The 22,999-nt window shown below is 43.4% G+C and overlaps 1 protein-coding gene across 2 annotated transcripts in view; it reads left to right on the forward strand.

Moving 5' to 3' along the window:
* LOC106572186 (agrin) overlaps positions 1-22,999 on the forward strand; it is a 259,715-nt gene that overhangs the window by 69,193 nt on the left and 167,523 nt on the right. Inside the window, exon 3 of one of the 2 annotated variants that reach the window (XM_014146121.3) lies at positions 9,718-9,738. The exons of the other annotated variant lie outside the window; for it this stretch is intronic. Coding sequence (XP_014001596.1) covers positions 9,718-9,738 — 21 coding nt within the window. The remainder of the gene's footprint in view (positions 1-9,717; positions 9,739-22,999) is intronic. 2 annotated transcript variants of the gene reach the window in all.

Genomic DNA, 22,999 nt, shown 5'->3' on the forward strand with positions numbered 1-22,999 from the left:
GTCAGAACACTGCTTCTGAGGTGACCTTTGAGAGAAGGAGAGAGAGAGAGAGAGAGAGAGAGAGAGAGAGAGAGAGAGAGAATGAGACGTGCATCTCAGTATCCCCAGACCCCGCATATCACTCCAGTGCACTGTCTCTCTGACTTCCCACGTCTGACACTTTTATTGGGGTGATAGATTATGTCCAAGCTCGCTGGCGAAATATGTTTTGGCTGAAGAGAAGTGGAAGCACGACTCCTTGTGAGGGGTGTGTGAGACAGAGAGAGAGAGAGAGCGAGAGAGGGAGAAAGAGTTCCTGTGTGATTGTATGCCATGCAATACATGCCTTTGTACAGGATGTGGGTCTTTACAAGTGTGTGAGTGTTTGTGACGTGCTACATATGGCTGTGTGTGTGTGTGACCGTGTCTGCGTCTGCTCGTCTGCGCATACATGTGTGTGTGGCCCTAAGGCTGCCTAATGAAGTCTATTCTATCTTTGGGGAGAGGTGGGTGCACTTCATTAACCTAGACACCAGTTGTATCGTCTCCCTCCCAGAAAAGAAGAGAAAAGACACAACCTTCATTAACGCCAAGCTAAACTATAGCACACGCCACCTGGGATGAAGATTGATTGCAACCTTTTCAGCTGAGTTTTATCTCGCCCCAACACAAGAGAAACGGAGGGCTGAGGAGTGTGTGTGTGTGTGTGTGTGTGTGTGTGTGTGTGTGTGTGTGTGGTGTGTGTGTGTGTGTGTGTGTGTGTGTGTGTGTGTGTGTGTGTGTGTGTGTGTGTGTGTGTGTGTGTGTGTGTGTGTGTGTGTGTGTGTGTGTGTGTGTGTGGACAGAGGTGTCACTTTCCTCTTCCAGTCTTCTCATGAATAGAGAGACAATGTAATCACTTTGGGCTGCCTGAAGTTCATGGATATGTATGGGTTCTGAAGGATTGCAGAATTAACTACTGTGACTGGGCCACACATGGCTGCAAATTGAGCCTGTTCTCGTGTTAATGCATTTCTGGTTTGACTAATGTGTTTTGTAAAAAAAATAAAAAATAAAAAGCAACAATACAAATCTGGTTTGATGACGAGAGCCGGGGATGAAATTGTGAGTTTGACAGTGAAATTTTGAGTTTGACAGTGAAATTGTGAGTTTGACAGTGAAATAGAGAGTTTGACAGTGAAATAGAGAGTTTGACAGTGAAATTGCTGTCTAAAAGGTTGAACATACTGCACATGGAATGAAAAGTATAATTAGTAGGCAAAATTGAATAATGCTCGGCTTGGACTTGTACACTGATTTTTATTTTCTTGATAGTTCAGTAACTTCTGTCTGACTTTGCCTGTGTGCTACTACATTTGCTTTGTAAATCTCACGACTGCCGCTTCAATCTCCAGTGTGGCTAATATAGTGATGCCCTCTGCCAGTAGGCAGCCATAAATCATATCATAACCTCCTCTGTCAGCTGACTGTCTCTCCTCATTAGCCACACAAGGGCCTTACAGTACAGTTGTGGCCAAAAGTTTTGAGAATGACACAAATATTAATTTTCAAAAAGTCTGCTGCCTCAGTTTGTATGATGGCAATTTGCATATACTCCAGAATGTTATGAAGAGTGATCAGATGAATTGCAGTTAATTGCAAAGTCCCTCTTTGCCATGCAAATGAGGTGAATCCCCCAAAAAAACATTTCCACTGCATTTCAACCCTGCCACAAAAGGACCAGCTGACATCATGTCAGGGATTCTCTCGTTAACACAGGTGTGAGTGTTGACGAGGACAAGGCTGGAGATCACTCTGTCATGCTGATTGAGTTCGAATAACAGACTGGAAGCTTCAAAAGGAGGGTGGTGCTTGAAATCATTGTTCTTCCTCTGTCAACCATGGTTACTTGCAAGGAAACACGTGCCGTCATCATTGCTTTGCACAAAAAGGGCTTCACAGGCAAGGATATTGCTGCCAGTAAGATTGCACCTAAATCAACCATTTATCGGATCATCAAGAACTTCAAGGAGAGCAGTTCAATTGTTGTGAAGAAGGCTTCAGGGCACCCAAGAAAGTCCAGAAAGCGCCAGGACCGTCTCCTAAAGTTGATTCAGCTGCGGGATCGGGGAACCACCAGTACAGAGCTTGCTCAGGAATGGCAGCAGGCAGATGTGAGTGCATCTGCATGCACAGTGAGGCGAGACTTTTGGAGGATGGCCTGGTGTCAAGAAGAGAAGCAAAGAAGCCACTTCTCTCCAGGAAAAACATCAGGGACAGACTGATATTCTGCAAAGGTACAGGGATTGGACTGCTGAGGACTGGGGTAAAGTCATTTTCTCTGATGAATCCCCTTTACGATTGTTTGGGGCATCCGGGAAAAAAGCTTGTCCGGAGAAAACAAGGTGAGCGCTACCATCAGTCCTGTGTCATGTCAACAGTAAAGCATCCTGAGACCATTCATGTGTGGGGTTGCTTCTCAGCCAAGGGAGTGGGCTCACTCACAATTTTGCCTAAGAACAGCCACAAATAAAGAATGGTACCAACACATCCTCCGAGAGCAACTTCTCCCAACCATCCAGGAACAGTTTGGTGACGAACAATGCCTTTTCCAGCATGATGGAGCACCTTGCCATAAGGCAAAAGTGATAACTAAGTGGCTCGGGGAACAAAACATTGATATTTTGGATCCATACCTTATACTCCCCAGACCTTAATCCCATTGAGAACTTGTGGTCAATCCTCAAGAGGCGGGTGAACAAACAAAAACCCACAAATTCTAACAAACTCCAAGCATTGATTATGCAAGAATGGGCTGCCATCAGTCAGGATGTGGCCCAGAAGTTAATTGACAGCATGCCAGGGCGGATTGCAGAGGTCTTGAAAAAGAAGGGTCAACACTGCAAATATTGACTCTGCATCAACTTCATGTAATTGTCAATAAAAGCCTTTGACACTTATGAAATGCTTGTAATTATACATCAGTATTCCATAGTAACATCTGACAAAAATATCTAAAGACACTGAAGCAGCAAACTTTGTGGAAATTAATATTTGTGTCATTCTCAAAACTTTTGGCCACGACTGTACTTCTCACACAGTTCTACTCACTCTGTCTTCTATACCGATTGGCCTATGGTGTCTGTCCTCAGTTCCGATTGGCTGAGGTGAAAATGATCCACTCTCCTGATTGGTTCAATGTCTCCCTACTCTGTTCTGTCAGTTGTTCTGCAACTTTCTACGGCAGAGTGAGTTCCTATAAGCTGTGCGTCAATGTACTACTTTGGGCTCAGCTCTGTTTCAACGAATTGAAATTAGCCCAAGTTAACTCCTGTCCAAGTTAACCATTACAACCATCTATCAATCCAGCCCTGTGCCAGTTGATGAGGACATAATGTGGCTGGATAGTGGTGAGGGTGGCGCTAATGCCAACAAATGCCGGAGTGTGTAATTTGGGCGGCAGACAGCGGTGGCCGTCTTGTCATCTCCAAGCTCCGCTCCCTCTAGGGACATGCTCGCCGGCCTTGCTGATGGATTTATATGCGCTCGTTAATTGGGGGAATTAAAAGCCATTTCCTCTAATAGTGCGCGTTTTAGTGCCAGTTAATGGATTCATCTATTTCTCAAAAGGAGGTTGGGTGTGTTTGATGGCGTAGTGGGTGGGGGGCTATTAACAGAAGACGAGTCTTTAGAAGACAAGAATGATAGATTGGGCCGGGGCATTTTAAAAGCAGGGGGCAGACTGAGGACTGTGTGATGTCATCGCCGCCACCGCGACTTGACTCATCACTTTATGTACGGCTTCAAACCCTCAATGACTTTTTGACTTTGAGACTAGGGACGAATTTAACGGCTCACTTAAATGACTCTGCACATTCAAAGGCATGGTAATTAATGCCTTTAGTCCAGGCTCTGTAGTCTAGTCATGCATTGAACCCAATAGTGAATGTGTTTGGACTGGTAGGTCTATATTCCCCCCAAGCTTCCAGTAAAAAAGTTAGACAAGCATGGTATGACGTGAGTCTTGCAGGGAGAGCCAGCCTTCTTTAGCCAGGGCTTGGAAGTCTGAACTTTCTAAAGGGTGAAATGAGCTCAATTGTAGAGTGGATAGAAGTGCAGTGGATTAGACACACACACACACACCTTCAGATTACTGGGTACAGAGTGAAACCCCCTCTGACCTGGAGGAGACACAGACAGCCATACCGGGCTCCAATCTCTCAGCGGAGCTGGAATCTCAGGAACGTGGGGGGTACCTCCTATTGAACTATTTAACATCAACAGTGGCTGAGCGGGGTGTAAATACACATGCATGGGAGGACCAGGGCTAGATCCCCCCCGATACAGCTCATACCCTATACCTTACCTCCCATAGCCACGATGGCTATATATATACCATCACTTACCAAGGAATACCCACCAGAGGATCCTCAGGGGAGGCCAGGGCTACGACCCCTCCCCCCAAAGTGTTGATCACTCCACTCGGAGCAATCACTCATGCATCATATCCAGAGCGACTTGCAGGCGTAATCAGGGTTTAGTGTCTTGCTCAAGGGCACATCAACAGACTTTTCATCTAGTTGGCTTGGGATTCGAACCATCAACCTTGCAGTTACTGGCCCGCCATTCTTAACCCTTACACTACCTGCCACCCTTTATACTATCTTCCATTATCTCTCTGATGAGTTGTGAAATGAGCAACTATGTTTTTAGGATTTCTAAAAGCAAGACAAAGTTGCTGAGCGAAAAATTAATTGCTATATTTTACGTATTCATTTTAGATGCAATATGCGTGTTGTTTTCGATAAAGGAAACTGCTTTTGTTTTGTTGTTGACTGTTATCGGAATCATCTGTAATTACATAGAACAATCACATTTGACAAACTCTGCATAAAATTGCGCTAATTTAATTGATTAAATTCAGGGGGGTCCTTCTTGGCCCTCCTGTTGCCCTATTCGATGCCTGCGACGATGAGGTATTTAATCTAGTCCCTCACACTAAATTAAACAAGGCAGTCTGGCTCGCAGCGGAGATGAGGAGTTGCACGGCGTGAAATTGCGGCCATTGTTGAAAGGAGGCGGTTTGAGCGAAAGGAATCCTTTTAACATTTCCATCTTCTATCATATAATTATAGGCCCGGATGCCAGATATGCAAATGACGCTCGATACGAGACCTCAATGGCGATCGTCTGAGATTAAGTTTAAACCACCCCCTTCCCCAAAAACAAATGGGACCAGCATGTGAGGGGAGGGGGAGATTGTGTCTTCATGGGAGGATTCAGTCTTCATGGTCCTCACTCCGTTTCTGACAGCTGAACCGAAGCCTTAGAGTTTGAAGATAAGCGACAGCTTTGCGCTTACTTTTTCTTGGCGTCCTTTCAGCTACTGTCTCAGGAAGTTCACTGAGGACGAGTAAAAAAATGAGAAAAAGAGAGAGGAGGTGAACAAGTCACCAAATGAGACCTTCCTTTCCTCTGGCCCATTTCTCAGCCAGCCCCCCTATTTATTCAAGTGGCTAGAGAAAAGGGGGACAGAGAAGGGTGTGTATACGCCTCACAGCTGGAAGCTGGTGGACTTTTTACAACCTTAAAAGTCCCTGGGCCTGTGAGAAAGGGAAGTAGCTCCCTCCTTCCCCCTGCCACTGTCTGTCACTGATGACCTGCAGCTTCCAAACAGACCCATGCATGTTTTCAACCTTTATGTCCCCTTTGCTTCAGCGACTGAAAGGCCTCTTTTGTCAGAATCCAAGGAGGACTATTTGTTGCCGATTGTGAGGATGTGTCTGGTCTTACGGGATTCCTGACATTTCTCAAACCGTTTTTTGGGCTTTGACTTTGCAAACAGGTGAGAGAGAATTGAACAATTGACTTTGATTCTTCAAACAGTGTCTGGTGCAAAATCATTAATCGACATTATTTAAGAAAGTTGTGTTCCATTTCTTCTCCAATTTCTCAAACTAAGCGCATGCATGGAGAGTTCTCTCCAAACAAACCCAACTACCTAAATGAGCGCGGGACTCTGTTTGCCATGAAGTGCTTCCTTAAAGGACCGCACAGAATGTTGATCTGCCGTTCGTCTGCCGTTTGTTTGGCACAGTGTGTTTTAGAATCGGTTTGCACTCGGTTTGCGAATTACGGCCAGCTCTCTGTTCAGAGGCGCTATAAGTACCCTCGGCCAGCAAATGCTACCGGTGTGTCCGAGCCCTAACAAACGTATTCCCCTCCTCAGAGCATGTGCCAATGTGAAAACAGTCTGGTGTGTGAAAAAGTGTGAAAAAGAGAGAGTGGGTCACATTTGTTCTTCTCCTCCCCTTACGTCCTTCTTTCTTGGTCTGAATTCCTCTCGAGGGAGCACAGTATGCTGGGGCTCTTTTTGGGAGACGACAGGTGTCACACAACTGAGCCTCGGTCACAAAGAGGGGATACGCACACGCACGCACACACGTGCACACACACACCCCAAGTCAATGAGCACTGTTGTTCTCTCTGGTAATGCTCAGAACCCTGTGACTTTTACACAACACATATGGGCCTTTCACCCATAAGGAAATATAATGCTCTTTGAATTGTTAAAAACCTGACCATAACTCTGTACTATGAACTGAAACAATATATGAGGTTTCTCTTGAAAAATGTAGATTTTCTCCTCTAAGTGGTCCATTAATTGTGGAATGACACAGTGTGTCTAGCCAGTGTGTGGGTGGAGCAATCCAGTAACCTTTTCAGAGGCTAGAGGGGAAGGGGGGGGGTCCGTCTGCCAGCACCTCTGTTCTCTCCTGCCCACGGTCACACTCAGTCACGCACACGCACACACAAACAAACACACACACTGGAGGGACAGACCTCTCTCAGGGTACATGCAGTGGACTAGTAGAAGAGGGATCCAGAGCACTGGTGTAGACTAGAGGATGTTAGTATGGTCTGATCAGACAAGGGGAATTCAAGACTCCATATTCTTGTGCGTAGACAACTGTATTAGAAGTCTCTTGTTGGCTGGTTGTAATTGAGTCCACAAGTAACTGAATGAGAGATTGAGTGAACGTATGTGAATAAATTACTAAATTACTGTGTGTGCGTGCACGCTCACGTGTGTGTGAGGGAGTCCTGTGACAGACCACATCCCTCTCTCTCTCTCGCTCTCTCTCTCTCTCTCTCGCTCTCTCTCTCTCCCCCTGCCTGACTCACCCTTCATGAATCATTTAAAGCAGCAGCAGCAGCACTTTGAAGCAAACGAACCCACCCTCCTTCCCCCTAATCACATTAGCCTAAGTGATCTGGGAAAGGCAGGCCTAGCTCCACAGCCACAGATATACATGCTCCTTCTCTTCATATAAATCACCCCTTAAGACCTCTAAGCCTCCCACTCTGAATAATAGGCCATTTCCCCCCGTCCCATAAAGCCAGGTCTGGAATAATGAAGGATCAAGGGGAGTAAGGGGACATAGGACAGGAGAGAAAGGGGACCTGTAGAAGGAGGGTGGGAGCCAGTACACCACTAAAAACCAATGCTAGGACAAAAAAGGGTCTTATTCATTAGGGCACTCCGTAGTAACACGGAAAACAAGCGTTTCTTTTTTATGGTACCTCCCCGTTTCAGCCCTTTCTCTTCTGTTTCACGCCAAAGTGAATACAATCCAGATACAGACTTATAGGACGGTACAAGATAACCCACATCGATCTTGGCATGGTTATAATAACACAAAGGGAGCCAGAGTGGGAATGTCTGTGTGTCACAGTGACTCAGACGACACGGGTATCTTCCTGGTTAGCATGGCGGTGTTCTGGCATGTTAATAATACATAGGAGGAGTGGTGTGGTTCCTGGTTCCCCACACTCTGTTTTCCACCGGTTATACTTCCCCACCAGGAGGCCATGTTTTATGGATGAGCTCCGATGCACCGCGGCAGTTCCCGGTCGCTCTCGATCTGCATCAGGGAGCTAGGCGAGCAGGCAGACTGACATTTGTGTGTGTGTGTGTGTGTGTGTGTGTGTGTGTGTGTGTGTGTGTGTGTGTGTGTGTGTGTGTGTGTGTGTGTGTGTGTGTGTGTGTGTGTGTGTGTGTGTGTGTGTGTGTGTGTGTGTGTGTGTGTGTGTGTGTGTGTGTGTGTGTGTGTGGCCAGGTGCGCCACCCACATAATTTGAGTGCTCCATCGCCTATGCATGTGGAAGCCAGGCAATTTGATTACCACGTCCTTGTCCTCTCTATAGGAGAAATGGGCTTTGTCAGCAGGCAGACTACTGTGTTATGGGTTAGTTCATGGCTCTATTGGTTTCATGTTTTGCATCACTATAGCTTACAGCTTGGTTTTCAGACTAATTTGAGACTCTTTTATTCTCAATGCAGATATATATATATATATATATATATATATATATATATATATTCCTATTCTCAAACTTTGACACGAAAACAGGAACTCTCATTTCCATTGATGACACGGGGTTGTCGACTTGTAAAGGGTGCGTTTATGCTTGTCCATCACCCCCATACACCGCCTCTGCTCTTCCTGCCTCTCCCTGTCAGTCTGTCACTCAATCCAACCCATACTCATCCGCCCCTTTTCATTCCTCTCTCTTTCAGTGTCTAAAATGGTGCCTATGTTCTTCTAACCAGTACTAACCGGTTGTTCCACAATTCCTGCATTTCTATCCATTTTGCCATGGGGTTTTATATTGTGTATTTATATGCTGTATTCTCGAGATAGCTCATTCTAATATTTCTACTACTGAACATTTCATTTTATTTATTTATATACTGGATTCTTAACATACCTCACTCTAATATATCTACTGCTGAACATATCATTCTTAGTATATCTACTGCTGAACATATCATTCTTAGTATATCTACTGCTGGATATATCATTCTTAGTATATCTACTGCTGGATATATCATTCTTAGTATATCTACTGCTGAACATATCATTCTTAGTATATCTACTGCTGGATATATCATTCTTAGTATATCTACTGCTGGATATATCATTCTTAGTATATCTACTGCTGGACATATCATTCTTAGTATATCTACTGCTGGATATATCATTCTTAGTATATCTACTGCTGGATATATCATTCTTAGTATATCTGCTACTGGATATATCATTCTTAGTATATCTACTGCTGGATATATCATTCTTAGTATATCTACTGCTGGACATATCATTCTTAGTATATCTACTGCTGGATATATCATTCTTAGTATATCTACTGCTGGATATATCATTCTTAGTATATCTGCTGCTGGATATATCATTCTTAGTATATCTACTGCTGGATATATCATTCTTAGTATATCTACTGCTGGATATATCATTCTTAGTATATCTGCTGCTGAATATATCATTCTTAGTATATCTACTGCTGGATATATCATTCTTAGTATATCTGCTGCTGAATATATCGTTCTTAGTATATCTACTGCTGAACATATCATTCTTAGTATATCTACTGCTGGATATATCATTCTTAGTATATCTGGTGTAAATTCATCCAGTGTATATACGTATAGATTGCATTTGGACTACTGATACAGTGCTATTTGGATTCGTTCCGACATTTCGAAATGTCTTGTTGTTTATTATAATTTTCATGTAGATTATTGGTGTACTTGTTTGACATTTTACTGTATTGTTATGAGCTAGTAACATAAACATTTCGCTGCACCCGCTATAACATCTGCTGAACTGTGTTCGCGACCAATACACTTTGATTTGATTTGTGTCGTTTGTCTTCTCTTTCCGCTTTTGCCTTCTGAAGACCATAGAATGATCAATGCAGGTAAGCACTGCTTTTGCTAACATTCTCTACCAGCTACTATCCTCTTCCCTGAAAGGGGACATTTGCTCTTATGAATTCCCTCTTCATAATTCATTATAAGCATGTGAGCTATTCATAATTCACAACACACCAACCATACCATTTTCCATGAACAGAAAAAACTGTACGGGCATTTTAGTGTGGCGTCGTCTCGTAATAGCATGGAAAAGGCATATCTTAACAAGACATTAAGATGATTTCCCTGGAAAGACATGATCATCTCCTCTGCCCTATATTTCTCAATCATATCCCTAGTTCCCTTATGGAAGAAATTGCTAGTTTCATCAAAGGTGGCCATGTGAAAAGGCAGCATAAGAAGTGGCCCTGTCTTTCCTTATACAGTGGTCTCTTTTAATGGGCCAGTGCCTAATTGAAAATGACCATTAATGAGTGTGTGAAAAGATCAATGCTTTTCTCCATACACACAATCTGCCATTGAAGCCCCGCCAGGAGTGCTGTGAAAAGATGTAGAGCCCCCTTCAGTGAGCTCCTCGTCGCGCTAACTATCAGCCCTGCTTTGCCCAACAGGAATGCATTTTTTTCAGCCTGGGAGAGTCAAGGAATGGACAAAAGGATGGCGGGAAGTCATAGGAGGGACGGGAGAAAGGGGGGACCTGTGAGAGGGAAGTTGGTGTGCGTGTCTGTATGGCTCCGTGCATGCATGCGGACTGGAAGCAATGCAATAAAAACACAACCCAGTTTGACCGTTTGAAGTTGAATCTGAGTTTAAATAGATGCAGTACAGATACAATTTTCCTGTGGGTTCCTGCCTCCCGGTCAGGCGTCAAGTACGGTCTCCTCCTTCCTATTTCTCCTCATGTCAATCAACTATAATAACCTCATTGTTAGGTGTTAGGAATACCAAGTTAACCCTCTTAAAGTGTTAATGCAATATGTCCCATTGGGATAAGTGGGATCATGCAGCGTTTTCCACAAGCACTTGGAGTAGCCAGCCAAATAGAAAAAGTAGCCAGCCAGGATCCCCCGGGCCGGGTTAAAGATTTTTTTTGCTATTTTAGTGGCCTCTGTCACATTCCAATGCTTTGATTCCATCCTTAATATGCAGCGAAATGATTAAATACTTTATTGAGTTTACCTCCCAGATTGGAAAAATTATGTTGTGGTATTGTGTTTACAAATTAAATCACTGAACATGTATGAATTCAGTGTATTGTTAGTTTTGGGGGATATCGTCTAGACCTAGGCCTATATGATCAGGACTATTTAAGTAAGATAAGCTACCTTTTTTTAACATTTAACCTGTCTTGAGAGAAAAGTATTTTACTGCAAGAAATTAATTGCCTCAAGTATGTTTGTTCTTTAAATCATGTGTTTTACTGAAACAGAAATGAAGTAAATAGCCAAAAATCTTGAAAATGTCCAATCAAACAAACTGTGTGATGGACACCATTTCTTTTCTCTCATGTTATTCAATTGTTACTGTGCACCTGCAACAAAGATGCACTACATTACCAAACGTATGTGGACACCTGCTCGTCGTACACCTCATTCCAAAATCATGGGCCTTTAATATGGAGTTGGTCCCCCCTTTGCTGCTATAACAGCCTAGACTTTTCTGGGGAGGCTTTCCACTAGATGTTGTTACATTGTTGCAGGGACTTGCTTCCATTCAGCCACAAAAGCAGTGAGGTCGGGCACTGATGTTGGGCTATTCGGCCTGGCTTGCAGTTGGCATTCCAATTAATCCCAAAGGTGTTCGATAGGGACGAGGTCAGGGCTCTGTGCAGGCCAGTCAAGTACTTCCACACCGATCTCGACAAACTATTTCTGTTATGGACCTCACTTTGTGCATGGGGGAACTGTCATGCTGAAACAGGAAAGGGCCTTCCCCAAATTATTGCCATAAAGTTAGAAGCACAGAGTCATCTAGAATGCCATTGTGCTGTAGTGTAGTAGAGTGATGTTGTTCCCCTAGATTATGCACCAAGTTGCACACAAGGACAGTTCAAGTAGGCCAGGTCAAGAGGGGATGTTAATAAGTTAATAACAATAATAATAATTCAATGTGTTTTCTTTATTTAATTACAGCAGCATAGTTAATGTTATTTTTCGGTGTACAAACATTTTTTGATATCTATATTGTAAATACACCTAATTGTAAAAGTTTGTATATTTTGGTTTGGTCCATCGCGGGTTATCCGTACTTACTGACCCTTTTATCGTTCTCTTTTGGCCGGACCTTCAGCTAGCAAGGTGCCCGAGAGCTGTGACTGCACCGAGGGCTAACATATTGTGTGTTGTCTCTTCGTGTGCAGGACCAATAAACATGATTCAACCATCATAATTCCAGTTGTGGCAGTGTCCTGATTAAAAGTACACAACGCAGAACGAACCACGCTACAGTAGCAGTAAGATTTTCCTTCACTGGAACTAAGGGGCCATGGAAACCCATTTCATGAAGCTCCCGACAAACAGTTCTTGTGCTGACGTTGCTTCAAGAGGCAGTTTGGAACTCAGTAGTGAGTGTTGCAACCGAGGACAGATGATTTTACACGCTACGCGCTTCAGCCATCCTGTTCTGTGAACTTGTGTGTCCTACCACTTCGCGGCTGAGCTGTTGTTGCTGCTTGACGTTTCCACTTCACAATAACAGCACTTCCAGTTGACTGGGGCAGCTCTAGCAGGGCAGAAATTTGACGAACTGAGTTGTTGGAAAAGTGGCATCCGATGACGGTGCCACGTTGAAAGTCAATGAGCTCTTCAGTAAGGCCATTCTACTGCCAATGTTTGTCTATGGAGATTGCATGACTGTGTGTTTGATTTTATACACCTGTCAGCAACAGGTGTGACTGAAATAGCCGAATTCACAAATTTAAGGGGGGTCGACATACTTTTTTATATATAGTGTAGCTCAAATGTGCAAGTGCATTTAGAATTTTGATGGACACTTCTTATGGAAATATGTGTCTCAAATAAACAGAACAGATGCTCAATTAAGTTCTGGGTCCATAAGTGATAAGAGAAGAGACAGAACAACATCAGTTAAATCAGTGAACACTCTCTTTGAATTGCAGTATGTAATTTATTCAAAAAAACACTTGTTTAACCGCTGACCCACAGATTTCTTCTTAAATTATCTTGTAAGAGTCTGCTGACTTCCACAGGCTTCAAGCTTTCTTTTTTAAGAACAATTCTCTTATCTACTGTAATACAGGTATGATTGAAGAATGAAGCTGGTGTTAATCATGGGCTTTGCTACACAGAAAGCAGCAGTTGACTACTCCATTCTCAACACTTTTATTAAATCAGTAAACCTAGATCAATATCTTTGAGAATACCGTATAAGTATCATTATCTTTTATAACAATTCAATCTGTTTTATTTAATCATATTTTGGACCAGAGTGAGGCTATCGCTCCACTAGCCTACCTATTATAGCTGCAGTGAGGACGATTCATAATTTATCTGCAGATAATCTCCAAAAAGCCTTACCGGTATGCAAATTAGGGAGCCACATGAACGGCTCTCTTACCGATGCGATTCGGTGGGCTACAACACTCATATCAAAAATATACTGAACAGAAATATAAACACAACATGTAAAGTGTTGGTCTCATATTTTATTAGCTGGAATAAAAGATCCCAGAAATGTTTCATACTCACCAAAAAAAGTATTTCTCTCAATTTCTGTGCACAAATCTGTTTACATCCCTGTTAGTGAGCAACTCTCATTTGCCAAGATAATCCAGGTGTGCCATATCAAGAAGCTGATTAAACACATGATCATTACACCTTGTGCTGGGGACAATAAAAGGCCACTTTAAAATGTGCTGACTGCAGGAATGCCCACCAGAGCTGTTGCCAGATAATTGAATGTTCATTTCTCTATCATAAGCCACTTCCAACGTCATTTTAGAGAATTTGGCAGTATGTCCAACCGGCCTCACAACCGCAGACCACATGTAATCACACCAGCCCATGACCTCAAAAGCCGGCTTCTTCACCTGCGGGATGGTCTGAGGGGGTAGGGTGGGGGTGGTGGGGATGCTGAGGAGCTTTTCTGCCTATGATAAAGCCCTTTTGTGGGGTAAACTCATTCTGATTGGCGAACCTGGCTCCCCAGTGGGTGTGCCTAGCTCCCAATTAGGTGGGCCTATGCCCTCCCAGGCCCACCCTTGGCTGTGCCCTTGCCCAGTCATGTGAAATCCATAGATTAGGGCCTAATGAATTTATTTCAATTGACTGATTGATTTCCTTTTATGAACTGTAACTCAGTAAAATCTTTGTAATTGTTGAATGTTGCGTTTATATTTTTGTTCACTATATAAACAAGCTCTTTAGTTTAATTATCCCGATGTGATACCACAAACATATAACTACGTTGTATGATTTATGAATGGCAAAGATATGAGATTGACTTTATTCAGTCAGTTCAACACCTTTTATAAACTAGTTAAGCTTGTTGTTCATCAATCAAAGCACAGTTAGCCTATGCGCCATCACTTTGTGGCTTCATATGAAACACGCAAAATAAATTAAATGAAAACAATAAACTATGTGGATTTCGACTCGTCGTTACCACATTATATGCGATGTACAAATTGACTCACAGAGACGATGAAGGAGCATCATGCTCTCTCCCTCCGTGTAAAGACATTTGACTGCAACCACACCGTACACACACACACACACACACACATATACACACACATATACACATACACATACACACACACACACACACACACACACACACACACACACACAGACACACACACACACACACACACACACACACACAGGAACGGGGAGGCAGCAGACTGTCAAACCAGCAGTTTCCCTGTAATTACTGACTTTGTGACTGAGAGGCACCTGTTCTATCGATAGATCGCTAGAAGATCATTCATTCTAGCGGGAGAGGGCTCGTGGACTTTTTTCCCGACTTGCGAATTGTAAAAAAGTAGCCAATTAAAGTGGTAAAAATACCCGGCTGGAAATGATTGTGTAACCAGCTGTATAGCCGACAGCCGGCGCTAGTGGAAAACACTGATCTTGGCTCTCTTGCCATGCGTGTATGTGTGTGTATTGGAATGCAACACAGGCCCCGTTCTCTCAAGATTCAGTTCCTATTGGAGGATGAGAGTGAAAATACTCCATTTCTTTCCACTACAACGGCAGTCAGCAATGACATTAACAAGGTGACGTATAGGACTCCCATAATGTACCAGTACATTTCCACTTTCTCATCCCCTGCCTCCATGTCGGTCATCTTCTCCTTGGAGGCTTTGGCATATTTCTGTCCATTGTAGTAGTCTCTGGTCACAGAAAACGGCTTAGTTTTTTTTTGGGACCTGCTTTGTGCAGTGGACCTCTCTATTCTCTTCACTCAATGCCTAAGTCCAGTGGTTGATATAACATTAATAGAGCCTTAATATAACATTGTGGTATCAACAGCATGGGTCTGCAGGCTGACAGACTGCATTGTCCTGATACCCCATGTTTCCCCAGCTAAGCCCATTCACTAAACCCAAGTAATTTAGCTATTTCAAAGGCACACCATTAAAAATGCACTTTCACTGACGGTGAGATTGCATGTTTTAAGCAGGGGGAGAAAAGGGCCTACTATGTTTTCAGCCCGAGAAGCAAAATGTAGAGCAATGTGAAAGCTCTCGTTCGTCTCGTCCGCTTCAGCGATCCTTCCATCTGTGGGCCAAAAGTCCATTAATAGCTTTTTAATGTGACTTTCAAACATGGGAGAATGCAATTAATTTGGCAGCTGCTTTTTGTTGTTGTAGTGAATGGCTTTGTCCACGAGCCACAACACAGCTTAGCTTAGCCACTGGATAAATTGAGCTCCGCTTTCAGAGTCACAACGAGGACAGAGTTTTTACTTGTCCCTCCCCCCAAAAAAGGTCTGTAACACTATAAAAAAAAGATATATATATATAAAAAGTATGTTTTATTGTCACATACACCAGATAGGTGCAGTGAAATGTGTTGTTTTACAGGGCCAAGGAACAACTTTACAAAATAAAATCCATTACCATCTTTTTTACCATAGAGAATCAGACAAAAATGTAGGCTACACTCTGCCTATTGGCTTCTTTGCATATTCAACCCTGTCTCAAAATACATCACTGCGCCTTTTAGGCTCTCCTGGAGGATGGTTGGCTACCCTTGGTAGCCTATAACATATTGCAACATTAGAATTACAGCCAAATACATTTTTTGTCTTTATAAAATAGTTCCCTCAAAAAATGAAAGGTGTCCCATCATCCCATGGGATGCAAAAAAAATATTTTGATTGTTCAAAACAGACTCTGGGAATGTTGTGGGACGACAAATTCCAAATTCATACGACCACTGCACATTATATATATATTTTTTAAAGCAATGAGTCTGATGCAACAGATCAGACAGTTCAGACAGTTTTTCTCGCTAATACAATTAGCGGGAAAACACCTTTCTCAAAAGGGTGGTTTCATGTGACAGAGATGAAATTTTCCATTCGAAATTATGAGGGGAGATCTAAAGATGCATCAACAAGCATGGGTTACTTACATGACTAGGATTATGCCTTTAGGCTACTGGACAATACAATTTTTTTTATTTGAAAACCAATAGAACATGAGAAAAATGCTGGTATCAATGGCATATTAAGGGTTTATAAAATAATTCCCTTAACATTTCTATGGTGGTATTTTGGCTAGGCTAGGCTACAATGTACAATGTAACATGCTTCATAAAATGACAAAAATGGCCAGGTTTTAAACAATTAAGTTGATGGTTAAATAGTTTCAGAATGCTGACCGCCTACGCTCAGACTCAATGTGGGTGATGTGCGGTGCGCAACAGGCCCTGTCCTTCACTCGCCGGTCCTGTGACCATTTGATCTGAACTGACCGTGCCTCGAGAATGTCAACAGAATCAAGCCTTTAGACATTCGTGTTAATCATCCTTCATTATATTTGTCAAACATGACTGCCATTTAGCTTATATTTATATAATTCAATTCTCATTAAAGTTTGGTTACATTTTCTGCCGCCTCCCTCATATCTGCATCGGTTTGGACATGAGGATGTATGCATATCATCTATACTTTGACATGTAGGCTTCTTTATTTATGCACATGAAAAATAGATTTGAATATTATTCCAATGTTGGCCTCTCTGATACAATTCTGATTGGAGTAATTGTTTGATATTATGATTTTTGTGTATTCTTATTTTTTTAAAACTTGTACCGGACAAGAGGACAAGCACTAATATCGAGCCCTGACTACTCAGTCACAACAAGTGACGTTGTCTTGCTTTAATCATCAATATCCTTGATGGATATTTTTTGGCAATGTGCTTCCTATTTCTTTCATCTAACCTATAACCAGGAAGTTCCATTAAGGTCAAAGGCATCGTCTTCAAGGGAGACCTGCATGGCCAAGAGTGTAGCTGCAGTTTAAAACTCAGACAATCATGAGTCATGTAATAGCCTATTTAATCTAGAATGTCCTCAAAACAACCCGCTGCCTCAGTAGTAGGCTAAATGTAATATGTTTTAAATACAGTCTGATCTTATAACGAATTCCAGCCATAACTTTGTTGTAGTTACTGTACAATGAAGGGTTTGTTTCTTTCTGTATCAGTTGGAGAGAGTATTACCAAACAATAGATGGCCTGTATACTAATCATATAATCATTCCAGAAGAAACTATGGACGGGGGTTTGAAATAATTGTCATACATTTTTTTTGATATCCGGATATTCGAAATACATGTATTTTTTGTTTTACTTAAGTTCTTAACCTGAGTACTGCTGGGAAAGCAGGAGAGGCTGACTGCAGAAACTCGGCTACAGCCAAGACTAGCTAACTTCTAGCAGCCACAATATTATTTATTATCATCCTATACAATATTGCCTTTCTTGACTGGAGCAGGAACTTTTCATTTCGCAATTTTATTCCTTCTTACATTGCATTAGTGAACTCTTACTCCACTTGCTACACATTGAGCCTCTTTGCCGCTTTGATTGGCCAACATAAACAACAAGCTACACACGTGAAGGCTGCCGGTTGGCTACCGGTCTTTTCATGGGAGGCATGTCATAAAAACGACATTGAAAATGTCCCAGATAACACATCTAGCAAGAAGGTGTACAGTAATTATATTTGATTTCCGCTTGTTCTTTTTCTGAAGGGTTTTCAAGCAAAACGAACTCAACAGAGCCACACATTTCTTTCCTCTACTCGTCTAGAGCAGTGGTTGAGAGGCTTTGAAGCCACCGGTCGGCCATATTGGCACTCCCCAATAGGAGCAGTCCTCCATAGGAATGAATGGAACTCCACAGTATTTTGAATGAAATGTGAGTTCCAATGAAAAGTGCCACCGCTCTCTGACGTATATGTGTCTGTTTACATTCCACATAGAATGGATTCACCTGGAAAGGGCTGTTTATGATGTCCGTGGAGGCTGTTCTGGGATAAGGTGTGTGTTTGAAATGGTAAGGGGTTAGGTTTGGGAAAGCAGATCCTATGTCAGCATGTACGCAGAGAAGGCTGGGCTGGTTGAGATCCAATGGTTTCAATATGTCTCTTCTGTGGCTAGTCCAAGAGAAATCTTGTTTACAAAGGTCAGTGAGTTTACATGTGTTTGTTTGAGTGTGTGACTGTGTGTATGCGTTTGTGGGTGTTTTGTATGTGTCAATGTGAGCTCATACTTATGTGTGTGTATGGGTGTGTGGCTGTGGGCTTGTGTGTAGAGAAAGCAGATGCTTAAACCACCACAGCATATGATTAGCATGGTGAGGAAGCATTGGGAGCAGCTTGTGGTTGGCTGTGGTTGAGTTGTGCGTCAGAACGAGTCAGTAGGGCACCGAGATGGACTGACGTACCTGGCCAGTCCTGAATATCACTCTGACTGATGTCAGCTTTCACTGTCCCTCCATTTTGTCCCTTCATCGCCTGTTATGACTGTTATGAACTGTTATGAGATGGCTGCGTTAGCAAAGCAGCACTTGGAACGCCCAGCACAAAGTAAAGTTGCTCATAGCAGAGCAGAGCACTCTGTCCAGCTCGTTTGCCTTATTGGGTCAAAGTGTTTGGCTGTTTATGGTGCCAACTCTAACTGCAATCTTCCCTTCCTCTCTCTCTCTCTCTCTCTCTCTCTCTCTCTCTCTCTCTCTCTCTCTCTCCTCTCTCTCAGCTCTCATTTGGACTGGTGTACCAACTCAAACTTGATTGGACCAGGCCCAAGACTCTAGCTATGTTAGGAGTTCACCATTCTCTATTTTCCACTCCTTCTACATCCTCTCTATCCTTAATGCTTCCCCCATCCTTCAACCGTCCCCCATATTCATTATCCTTCCACTCATGGTCCATCTTCCAACCTATTGGCAGGATTCACCTTTTGGCTGAGAGCTGTAGGAAAGTGCTAGTTTTTTGGCATGGTGAATGTCGGAGTGTGTATTGTGTGTTGTTTGTGTTCCGACCTGCTTTCACACAGTCAGCAGCACACCTAACTTCAAGTCGTCTGTGGCTATTCCAAATGTCCCAAAGCCACTTTGAAAAACTCCCATAAGCTTAACCCTATTCACGACTATGGACATTTGATCCATAGATTGATTGAATCATTCATATTTCCCAAAGAGGTGACAGAGTTTGTTTCAGATACCACTTGATACCTCTTGTCCCAATAGTTTAGTTTAAAATAATATCCTCTTGATAAGTCGAAGGAAAGGAGGAAAGGAGAGGAGGCATGGAAGCCTTTGAGGTTTTTCAAACCTTCCCTCGGGGACCCCCAAACGTTTCACAAGTTTATTGTAGCTCTGAATTAGCTCACATGATTCAAGTAGTCAAGGGCTTGATGATTAGTTGACCAGTTGAACCAGGTGTATTAATGATAGAATAGTTCTAATACATGGAACGGCTGGGGGTCCCTGAGGAGAGGTTTGAAAAAGGCTGCACAGCGATAAGTCTTTCTCCAGTCTATATCCAAGCCTGGCTATTGAGGCTTTGGAATCTGGGACAGAACTATTCTGTGGGTCTACTGCCCTCTAATGGCTGCAAGCAGCACAGTTCTCCAAACTGATCTGGGTTCAGCCTTTAGGAAGGGTTAACAGTTAGTCAAGTAATGTGTTTTTGATCATCTGGCACAGTCACACAGTAGCCAGTTCATGTTGAGCCGGGTAGATTGCGGACTCTTGTGACAGCCTTGACTCAATTGGTTCTGGGTGCCGAGATTAGGTAGATAGCCATGTACTGTGGGATTCATGTTAGGCAATTCAAACTGATGGTACCGTACATGCACCACAACCACTGTTTTGATTGGTTGTTCAGTAAAAATGCTTGCCTGATTACCCACTTTGGGTAACATGTTTGTTTTTGTGTAATAAACTCAGCAAAAAAAGAAACGTCCCTTTTTCAGGACCCTGTCCTTCAAAGATAATTCGTAAAAATCCAAATAACTTCACAGATCTTCATTGTAAAGGGTTTAAACACTGTTTCCTATGCTTGTTCAATGAACCATAAACAATTAATGAACATGCACCTGTGGAATGGTCGTTAAGACACTAACAGCTTACAGACTGTAGGCAATTAAGGTCACAGTTATGAAAACTAAGGACACTAAAGAGGCCTTTCTACTGACTCTGAAAAACACCAAAAGAAAGATGGCCAGGGTCCCTGCTCATCTGCGTGAACGTGCCTTAGGCATGCTGCAAGGAGGCATGAGGACTGCAGATGTGGCCAGGGCAATACATTGCAATGTCCGTACTGTGAGATGCTTAAGACAGCGCTACAGGGAGACAGGATGGACAGCTGATCATCCTCGCAGTGGCAGACCATGTGTAACAACGCCGGCACAGGATCGGTACATCCAAACATCACACCTGTAGGACAGGTACAGGATGGCAACAACAACTGCCCGAGTTACACCAGGAACGCACAATCCCTCCATCAGTGCTCAGACCGGCCTCAATAGGCTGAGAGAAATTGGACAGAGGGCTTGTAGGCCTGTTGTAAAGCAGGTTCTCACCAGATATCACCGGCAACAACATCGCCTATGGGCACAAACTCACCGTCGCTTGGCCAGACAGGACTGACAAAAAGTGCTCTTCACTGACGAGTCGCGGTTTTGTCTCACCAGGGGTGATGGTTGGATTTGCGTTTATCGTCGAAGGAATGAGCGTTACACTGAGGCCTGTACTCTGGAGCGGGATCGATTTGGAGGTGGAGGGTCCGTCATGGTCTGGGGCAGTGTGTCACAGCATCATCGGACTGAGCTTGTTGTCATTGCAGGCAATCTCAACGCTGTGCGTTACAGGGAAGACATCCTCCTCCTTCATGTGGTACCCTTCCTGCAGGCTCATCCTGACATGACCCTCCAGCATGACAATGCCACCAGCCATACTGCTCGTTCTGTGCTTGATTTCCTGCAAGACAGGAATGTCAGTGTTCTGCCATGGCCAGCGAAGAGCCCGGATCTCAATCCTATTGAGCACGTCTGGGACCTGTTGGATCAGAGGGTGATGGCTAGCGCCAATCCCCCCAGAAATGTCCGGGAACTTTCAGGTGCCTTGGTGGAAGAGTGGGGTAACATCTCACAGCAAGAACTGGCAAATCTGGTGCAGTCCATGAGGAGGAGATGCAGTGCAGTACTTAATGCAGCTAGTGGCCACACCAGATACTGACTGTTACTTTTGATTTTGACCCCCTCTTTGTTCAGGGACACATTATTCCATTTCTGTTAGTCACATGTCTGTGGAACTTGTTCAGTTTATGTCTCAGCTGTTGAATCTTGTTATGTTCATATAAATATTTGCACATGTTAAGTTTGCTGAAAATAAACGCAGTTGACAGTGAGAGGACGTTTCTTTTTTCGCTGAGTTTATTACTTGGCTTAGAACGAGGAATGTGGGCGAAAACACTGGTTGAGGACTAGGTGTGGTGTGACTGGCTGCCTCTCAGGAGTGGGGAGAAGCGTTGTCGTGACAAGGTGTGTGGGTGCGCGTGTGTGTTTGTGCGCGTGCCAGGCTTTTGGATACCCTCACACCTGCCCGCTCTTGTTTGTATAAATTCCTCCTACTCTGACTATGTGTGTTGGTCTCCTAGCCTCTTCCCTCTACAGCCAGAAGCCAGTCAGTATGTGTTTGTGCATTCTCACACCCACCCATGGCCACACGTTCACCTGCCCATGTGAATACCACTGTGAATTCTCTCACTTCTTTTTTCTCTCTTTCTCTGTCTTGTTCTTTCTTTCTCACTCCTTCTCTCTGTTTGCTTGACAATTTGGAGTCTCATTCCAAAGGCCTGTCTTTGTTAATCATCACGTGAGAAGGAGTTTGAAGTGTGAAGATGTGGGGTTTCTTTTTCATTTGCTTGGTCACGTTTATGGTCTTTAGTGTGAAACATGACTTGTGCACTACATAGTGTGAAGAGATGCATTGGCAGTGCATACTAAGTAGTGTGTTAGTGTGGAACATTGGTGGTAGGCTGTCATTGTAAAATAAGAATGTGTTCTTAACTGACTTACCTAGTTAAATAAAGGTTAAATAAAAATAAAAAGTCCTTGTGACACACTTCAATTGGAGTGGCAGCTTGCCTGAGATTCTTGTCAAGACATGGCCACCAGAGGGGGCTGATGCACTGGCAGAGAAATGGACATGCTATTCTCCTCCTCCCCTCCTCCTCTTCTCGGAGCCTCCAGTATCAATCGCTCCAATCCCTTTAAGGTGTGACCTGGAAACCCAAACCAAGACTAAATCCTCACACTGTTTTCTCATCTCCCGACCTCCAGGGCCCACTTACAATGCAAACTGCCTATAACAAATCCAAAAAGAGTCGAGGTCTTTGACTCAATGTTTCATCATAGTCCTTCGGAAGAGCATCTTCTCCATTGGTGAGTGGCGATATGGGGGTTGTTGTTGCAAAGGGAAGGACTATTGTGTAACCTAATAGGTCAGAGAGGAGCATATGGGTACGGGCATATCTGGGTTAGGCTAATATAATCTCTATTCGCCCCGTTTCACTGATTGTATATTCAGGGTTCTAGGTGCACAGTAAGTGGGGGGCCCCATCTGCTGTGGTGTGTGCAGCCCCCCTCTTTTCCCTTCTCCACACCCCAGAAAGAAAAAAAAGATGTCGGTTTTTTCTTGTCACATACACTGGATAGGTGCAATGAATGTGTTGTTTAAGAGGCCACTCCACCCTCGACCCAGAAAATGTCAACCCCCCCTTCCCTCCACACACACACACACACACACACACACACACA

This window comes from Salmo salar, chromosome 15 (genome assembly GCF_965601325.2).
Source record: "Salmo salar chromosome 15, fSalSal1, whole genome shotgun sequence".
NCBI lineage: Eukaryota > Metazoa > Chordata > Actinopteri > Salmoniformes > Salmonidae > Salmo > Salmo salar.